The following is an 8,701-nucleotide window of genomic DNA, read 5'->3' as shown; positions in this document are numbered from 1 at the left end:
GGGAAGATTTTAAAACGAGCCGTTCATTAATAAACGCAAAATCGCTGTGAAAATATATGACCAGAAGTCAAAAGACAACGAGCGCAGCGCTGAAAAGGGGTGGGGCTACATAAGGTCTATAGGCCTACAACTACAGTTACTACACAGACTGTCAACATACTCTCAACAGGTAAATTATTTCTTTCTTAAAATGTCTATAAATTATAACTTTAAAAATTGTAACAATAATTTCCTAACAATCATGTATTTTTCTCTTTTTAATTTAACAGAACATGTAAGTGTGAGCAGCTCTGTTCAGTTAAAGGATAGCTACTCAGCTTCTCTTCTCCACAAAGTAAGTAACAAAGATATGGAATTTTTTTAAATTATGACTTTATGCCTAAACATACCCAGTCACAAAATAGTTCCTTTTTATTCCTTTTAACATGGTGCTAATATTGTCCATTTTTGCAAATTTTGGCCTTCATGAACAAATGGAGGAGACACAATGTAACTCTAAACTCAATTGTGTATTTCAGATGCTGTCACGTATCATAACCTCATCATATGCAGAGAGAAACTGCCCACTCAGAATACACACATAATGAAAGATGTAAAGACAGGGGATTGTGAAGATATTTCACTGGAACTTGGTCTTCATTACATCTAAATCGTGTTCAATGTCATTTTTTATTTATTAATGTATTCAGCTAACCTGTTGTTAGAGCACTGTCATTTTTGCTATGCCAGTAAAAAATAACAGTAGCCTACCTAATTGACACAACATGCTGTTTTAAAAAAAAATGTAAAACCCAAATAGAGGCAACAAGATATAAGACCAGGCAAATAGAGGGCTAAAAAACAATATCAATACATAATTTATATTTAAAAATATATAATTAATCATAGTAATATTAATAATATGAAGATACTAATATACTAATATTAATAAAAATAAATATAATTGAAAAGGTTTATTATACTATATAGCACTTTCAAAGCATGGTTCTCTATGGAACCTAAAAAGATCCCATGTCACCCACATACCAGTTAGTCTCAAACAAAACTGTTGCTGCTTGTCATACTGTCTTTATGCCCATTTTGTTGTATTGGTGTTTTAATATGCCCCTCATATTTTTAATGTAATTTTGTCATTCGCTGTCCTGTGTGTTAGGCCTAGGCTATATTTAAAATGGTTTTATGTAAATTATCACCAAGACTTGTTGAAAAACGCAATTAGTACAAAAATGGTCGAATGACAAATTTACTTGACTTTTTGGTGGTATGAAAGCGTTACAGACGCCTTTGCGAATCAGTTCGAATAAATAATTTAAAAGAACCGGTTCAAAAGAACAATTCGCGAATCGGACATCAGATAACGGAGAGGCGGATCCTTGAGAGAGCAGGGCTTCATAAACCTCCTCTCGCTGTTTTTCCAATGGGGTACGAGTCAGCCTTGTGACTGAGCTACAGGTCGTTCTCCCCGCTATCCTGGACTGTGTGTGAAACAATAACTGCATTCACTATGTTATGCCTCATAACTCGTCCGGACTCGGTGGTTCTGGAAGTGGAGGTGGACACAAAAGCAAACGGAGAGGACATTCTCAATAAGGTGAGTGTCTAGAATTAACGAGTTTAGGTAGTTATTCAATCATTACATAAATACATTTGTGCTAAGACTCATTAGCATCATATAGCGTATAGAAAGCAAAAGTAATTGCCATGGCAAATTTCTGTATAAAACTCTTCTTCTTTTTTTGCTTTATCAATGTTTCATCAGTTGTTTAAAAAAATAATTACGTTTATTGTTTTAAATAGTTATTTTCCATTATAAATTATTTGAACTATTTAGCCTCTTTATTGAATATTTTGGCTGTTATAACTATTGTATTTAGTATTTTAAAAAAGTCTATACACAAAAAAATTGTAGTTATGGCTACTTATAACCTAACTACACAACTTTTTGTCATTCTTATGTTTCAGCAAATTACTATAAAAGCAGGTGTTCTCTCATACCACATTACCGCTTCAAAAGTCCCTTATGTAATACTTTTGTCTTTCTAAAGGAGGAGGGGTGCAAAGAGCCCAAGTCCCAGCATTCTTCGGTTAAAAGCACACACTTATACATGGCAAAAAAATGACCATGGTTTTGTTTTTAATTTACAGATATGCTGGAAAATGGGAATCATAGAGGTGGATTATTTTGGACTTCAGTTCACCGGTGCAAAGGGAGAGATTTTATGGATGAATCTCAGAAACAGGATTTCTCAACAAGTGGACTGCCTGTCTCCCTGCAGACTGAGGCTGCGAGTGAAGTTCTTTGTTGAGCCGCATCTAATCCTGCAAGAGCAAACCAGGTGAAACTCCTCCTAAGTGAATATAAGTTGCAATATTTTATCATAGTGCTCAGAGTTTGTGCAAATCTGCAAAAGATTTCAAAAAAGTTTTTTGGGAAAAAACAGGATCCCTCTGTGGCTGCAGAATCTTTGAGGTTATACATTTTTGCTCAGTCTGGAGAACTTGAGGCACGTGGATAACAGTTCTGTTTTTTTAGTTGTTTTTCTCATGAGCTCAAACAGGAAGCAGCTGCTTAAAGTGACAGCATAATTCAAAATTCTGTTTGCCTCTGCGGTTTTGTGTTATTACCTTTGTCCCATATCTCCATACATCTTTTTATATATCTTTCTGGCTCTGTGGCTGGGAGTTGCCAGTGTTCATGTTTGCTCTTGAAACTGGCACTCTTTCAGTTAGGGAGTGCCTCATGTAGGCCTGCTGAGGTAAATAATATTTCTCTGGAGTTTTTGGAGGCTCAAATGTTTACAGATGTTTCTTAAAGTTTAAGAAAAGTAAACACTGAATACATTAGCAGTACAGTGTGTTCCCTAAGTAGAGACTAGTGGAGCTGTTCGGTCATGTCTGACGAGGGCTGTTGGTGGGGGTGGGGGTGGGGAGGTGTCAGTTTGTCTGATTCTGAGTTGAAACATGTTGTAATGTGATTCTGCCTCTTACATAATCTTATACAATGGTGGGACAAGATCCAGCGCCCTCTCCATCAGCCTTTGTTAGTCTTTCTCAGTCTTTAAATCCATGATAATGACAACAGATTATTTATTATGGTGGAGAAATACATACTGGCTAATATACTATTTGTCTTTTTGTGATGTAATACCCATTGTAGTAAATACACCAATTGGCAATAGGTTTGATCTGCATTATTGCCAGAAATTAATTACAAAATCAAGAATAAATTACAAAATGTATACTATTTCTACAAGTGATTTATATAAAGTTGTAAAAAATATGTGCCACAAATCCCATCTCTGCTTCTGTTACCTCAGTTCACCGGGTTTAGACCGCTGAGTAAACCTGGCTTCAAGCCAGCTCATTTTTTAGATAATATCAGTGGGCTGACAGTGCATGAAAGTTTCTGAGAGATACAACTAGGCTGTATATTATAGTGTGACGATTGAAAAACGGTTAAATATTCATGGTATTTACACAAACAAGTATCTCAGTTAACCACGTAAAGCCTAAACAATAGTGGATGGAACAGTTTATTGAAACTTTAGACAAAATATAAAACAAAAAAAGTTATGTTTTGTATCATATTTGATAAAGCAGGCTTTTGTGGCCCATATAGTATATGGCATAGTGAGAATATGGCGCTCATACCCGAGGAGGAAAAAACATCAGTTTTATTCAGAGGTCCAAACTGAACAAAAATGTGAGCAGATGATTTTATTTAAATGGCCAAAAAGTAAAATGAAATTCAGATTTCTTGTAATGTAATTCAATGAGATTAATTATTACAGCACAACAGACTACTTCCATAAAATGCATATAAATCCATTTTAACATGAAACTAACTTCAAGTTGCTTCAGTCAAGTAAATGTTCATCTTTAATATTATTAACATTATAAAAGTTATCCTTACGTGGCTGATGAACTATCAAGCAGAGTACAAAAAAGCACAGAATATTGTATAAAATGGGTTTTTCAGCAAAGTTTTGATCATGTTGATAATTTAGAGGCCTTAGAAATTCATGTATCAAAAATGATGCAGTAGGATTATGAAGTTATGAAGGATTTTTTTCCCCTTCGTGCACTAAAAAAACTGTACTGATGATTCAGCACATTTCAGTCAGAAGCTGTTGCTTGCTTTATGATTATGTCCACATTTCTAGGGTTTCAGCCAAATTGGACAATTTTTACCTTTTTTCTTGCCTTTTTTGTCTTTATTCTATACATCATTTATCATATGAAAACAATTTAGGAAAATAATATACATTTGTGTGTAAGTATACAGACTTGATTAATGTGCTTCTAGTTCCTCATTCAATAGACTTCAGTGTTTTGTTGCAAAATGTAGATTTATTCAATGTTTTAATGTATTTTTCTGTTACTTTGCAGACATTTGTTTCTGATGCACGTGAAGGAGGAGCTTTTCAAAGGAAGCTTGCGATTGGACGCAGAGCAGGCGATCAAGCTCTGTGCACTACTGGCTCAGGCAGAGTTTGGAGATTACAACCAAAACACAGCCAAATACTGCTACTCACAGATCTATGGTCAAGAGCCCAGCCATGACACCATCAACAAGTAAGAACACTGGGAAGTGAATATTCTCAGTCAGAATAGCATTTGTTCTTCCTCCAAACAACACTAGTTCTTCCTCTGAATGCAGTAGAAAAAAAAGGAAGTGATTCAGATAGTTTTGTGTAATAACAGTGCTGTCTTTCATGTTTTTATAGTATTTGTTTGAGGCATAAGGCATTGGAGGGTGTTAGTCAGGCTTCAGCAGAATATCAAGCCCTGCAGCTGGTTTCCTCCCTCAACTACTATGGCGTGGAGTGGCATTCCGCGCGTGACTCTGAGGGACAGGAGCTGCTCATCGGGGTCGGACCAGAGGGCCTGTTTGTCTGCAAAACAGATTTCACCACTATTGAAAGGTACATATATATGACAAATATAAGAAATATTAGTTAAGTAGGTCATTTAAAGATTTAAAATAAATGTTTCTATACCATGTTTTCTGATTCAAAATCTGAATCGAATCTTTTTTCCCCAGAATCGTATACCCAGTCATTCAAATGGCCACTCAGTCTGGAAGGAATGTGTATGTGACCATCACAAAGGACAGTGGGGACAGTATGGTTCTCCTTTTTAAGTTCATCAGTCCTTGTGCTGCCAATGGACTATATCGCGCTATCACGGAGATTCACTCCTTCTATAGGTGAATACTGTTATAATTCTATTAGACTTGCTAGAGTAAAGGGATTTTCATTTTTGGATGAAATAAACCTTTAAGCGTTTACTGTTGCTGTTCATTCTGTTCAACCAGGGCTGTTCTAGTTTTTGTTTTTAAATTAGCATTTTCACTTTAGTTTTTGTTGGTTTTCACTCTGTGAAAGTAGTTTTATTTTATTTATTTTAAATTAAGTTTTAGCATTTTTGTTGTAGTATGTTATTGTTTTAGAGTCATAGAAAACAGAAAATATTTTAGTTTAGTTTTTGATTTCCCAGTTAAGCTACTTTTTAATTTGATTTCAATAAACAAAAATATTTTAATGTTATTTAATTTTAGTTATTGCTAACAATAATTCAACTGTGTTTAGTTACTGAATTTGCTTCAATTTTGAACTTGATGTAAGGAAGCAATACCTAAACTTTATGGGCTCCATTAATGATAAATACATATTGTAAATTTTTAGAAAAATGAAAACAACATTAAAACAATTTAATACCCATGTTTTATTTAACACATTTTGAACTTAACTCTTCAGGTGTGACACTGTAATGAGCACGGTGAAGATGCAATATAGCCGTGACTTCAAGGGTCACCTGGCCTCCCTCTTCCTCAATGAAAGCATTGACCTTGGTAAAAGGTACATCTTTGACATTCAGCGCACATCCAAAGAAGTGTATGACCGTGCCCGGCGAGCCCTGTTCAATGCAGGGATGGCTGTGAATGGATGTGGGAGCCCAAGAGACAGTTACACTCACTCGCCGCTGAGACAGATAAAAGTTGAAAGGGAAAAGCGAATGTGTGTCGCCTGCAGAGAAACTCACATTCTCAAGGAGAAGCTCCAAATGCTACAAGATGCCCTGACCTGCGCTCTGTGCTGCGAACAGGAGATCAATGCTGCTTTCTGTCCTTGTGGACACATGTTCTGCTGCTATAAGTGTGCCAGCCAACTTCAGGTGATTATTGCATCATTACTATCTATCTATCTATCTATCTATCTATCTATCTATCTATCTATCTATCTATCTATCTATCTATCTATCTATCTATATATATATATATATATATATATATATATATATATAGCATATTCAACCTTCATGACAATATAAAATCAAAGTGTGATTTTCTCATGCTTAGGAATCGTCATCTAAATTGACCAGTTAAGTTAATGATTAAGAGAACTTGCACTATTAGGTTTACATAACCTCTGGTTACCCTCTTAGCATATTTCTCGACATGTGTCATCGACCATTAGCTGCTGTTCAGGCTGAAGATCTTGATAATCAGACATTTTCGTTACGCAGCAGTCCTATGACCTTTTGAATTTCACATTCTGACATCACAGAAGTGTTATATCAGTTCAGTAAAACTGGCACATCACCCAAATGCATAATTAACATGAACAATAAAGAAAAAATATAGAGGTGTAGTAGATAAGAGGAATTTGTTGTATGTTAACATTCATGATATTTTACCTTCTTTCCTCTCTTACCAGTGTTGCCCAGTTTGCCGTTCAGAAGTGGACCGTGTTCAGCATGTCTATTTACCCACCTGTGCCAGTCTACTTGGCCTGGCAGAGGCAAAAACCACTACCTTCAGTGTGCCCAGCGGGACTGCCATCTCAGAGGATTGTGCCATTAAAGAAAACACCTGCCAGCTGTAGGATGGATAACATCTGCACATGGACACTATTGGCCACAGACTATTTTAAAAATACAGAAGAAATGTTAGGATAAAATATTTAGTGGTTCTATTAAGTAAGCTGAACTGCACAGAGTGAGGCTGGCTATCCAGAAGTACCTCAAAAAATTCTGACTACTGCTAATCATACTGTTATTTTTCATAGTGTGCACATTACAGGCCTAAAAATGAATAAACCGTTTACACTGGAGGCAACTGTTGTGCACGGTACACAGCAACATTTCCTATGATTTTTTTATGTACTGTATCAGAATGCACAAGTCAATACAAATGTAGTTTTTAACACTCCACATCATCAACTATATTCTTTATCAGAAAGGATTTTTAAAGGTTTATTTTATATTTGTCTTTGTTTGTGTTTGTGTATGCAGTTTTATTGTACAAATATTTCAATATATTTCATTTAATTACATGAAATGGGTTTCTTTCTAGTGCTACTGCAGTATTCACAAAATAAGCCTTTAATGCACTATATTACAAAAAGGTCTAAATAACTAAGAGTTATGTCCTCTTTTATACTGACATGTATTTCATCCATATCCGAATAGAATAAAGAGCTTTTACACACTTTTTAATACCTGATATTATTATATTTGTTTTGTTGAATTAATACTAGTATAGATTAATTCTCCAGTATCCTTTCCATGTGTACCCTTGGTCATGCAAACTGTAATACTATAGTCAAACTCACAAACTCAGACAGACTTTTTCTCTTAATCCACTCATATTTAGCTGTATTATATTTTTTGTAAATATTCAAATTTTGAACAAGCAAACATTGATTAAACTTAACATTATCTAACCAGGCAATATCAACAAATCTCTCCAACAGTGGTCCAGTCTATGAACCATGCTGTACAGTACGGAGTCCCATTGTAAAGTTATGAGACTCACATTTTGCACGTATAACTTGTATGTGGAACTAGCGATATATACTGTATGTGTTACAGAACTGATATGTACAGTGGCTGACGTGTCAGAATTGATGGCAAAGGTTATAACTAATATAATGTTATCGTGATTCTGAAGTGGCAGTACAATAGAGTACAGTAAAGACATCTACTAAATATCAGTAAAGCAAATACCTGACAGTGTTATGCTTCTTTTTACAGAGCATGGCCAGTTAAATACAATGTTGTGTTAGAAGGGAGGCCCGACTTTGAAAACCCCTGCCATAGAGGCTTTTAGTCTGTCCATCAGAGGTGGTTTAAAGGGATAGTTCACCCAAAAATTTGAATTCTGTCATTAATTACGCACCCTCACGTCGTTGAATTGTCGTTCCATATGAATTGAGCAGTTTAGTCCAAATTTTCTGAAGAGACTCGATTGCTTTATATGATTAACAGATTGAATGTAAGTTTTTATTCAAATACAAACATTTAACAAAATCCGTTGTGTTAAAGCATGTTCACTTGACGTACAAGAACCATTGAGGTTCATTCTCATGTGTTATGCAGCACATTTAAGCTTCCGCTGGAACCAGTGAGGTTTCAAGCAGGTTCGGTTGAGCTTCTGTTTGTGTTATTAATGTTTAAATGTGAATAAAAGCCTAAATTTAATCTGTTCACCACAAAGCGTTCAAGTCTCTTCAGAAAATTTGGAATAAACTGCTCAATTGATATGGATTAGTTTTACAATCTCTTTTTGAACTTTTTGAAGTGTCAAAGTGGTAGTAGTGAAACTGTCAACGGAGGGACAGAAAGCTATCCCTTGATGATGAATGATTAAAGTCTTACGATGAATGAAAGACTTATGGGTTTGGAACAATGTAAGGGT

The 8,701-nt window shown here is 35.3% G+C and overlaps 1 protein-coding gene across 1 annotated transcript; it reads left to right on the top strand.

The window, feature by feature from the left end:
* The first annotated feature begins 1,377 nt into the window (after window positions 1–1,377).
* Window positions 1,378–7,069, top strand: mylipb (myosin regulatory light chain interacting protein b). Its single transcript, XM_079895245.1, has 7 exons — window positions 1,378–1,591; window positions 2,146–2,336; window positions 4,390–4,575; window positions 4,728–4,925; window positions 5,045–5,209; window positions 5,760–6,177; window positions 6,720–7,069. Exons 1-7 carry the CDS (start codon window positions 1,505–1,507, stop codon window positions 6,885–6,887), a joined length of 1,413 nt encoding a protein of 470 aa, XP_079751371.1. The 5' UTR covers window positions 1,378–1,504; the 3' UTR covers window positions 6,888–7,069.
* Window positions 7,070–8,701: the final 1,632 nt, after the last annotated feature.

This window comes from Squalius cephalus (genome assembly GCF_949319135.1).
Source record: "Squalius cephalus genome assembly, chromosome: 15".
Lineage (NCBI taxonomy): Eukaryota > Metazoa > Chordata > Actinopteri > Cypriniformes > Leuciscidae > Squalius > Squalius cephalus.
Note: the sequence above shows the minus strand (reverse complement) of the source record. Positions and strands in the feature narration are given on the sequence as shown.

Bases quoted from the DNA above. Each gene is read 5' to 3' on its own strand.
- mylipb (XM_079895245.1), top strand. From the start codon at position 1,505: ATGTTATGCCTCATAACTCGTCCGGACTCGGTGGTTCTGGAAGTGGAG. The intron at 2,337-4,389 runs GTGAAACTCCTC...GTTACTTTGCAG, and splicing joins ATCCTGCAAGAGCAAACCAG to ACATTTGTTTCTGATGCACG. The intron at 5,210-5,759 runs GTGAATACTGTT...TTAACTCTTCAG, and splicing joins GAGATTCACTCCTTCTATAG to GTGTGACACTGTAATGAGCA.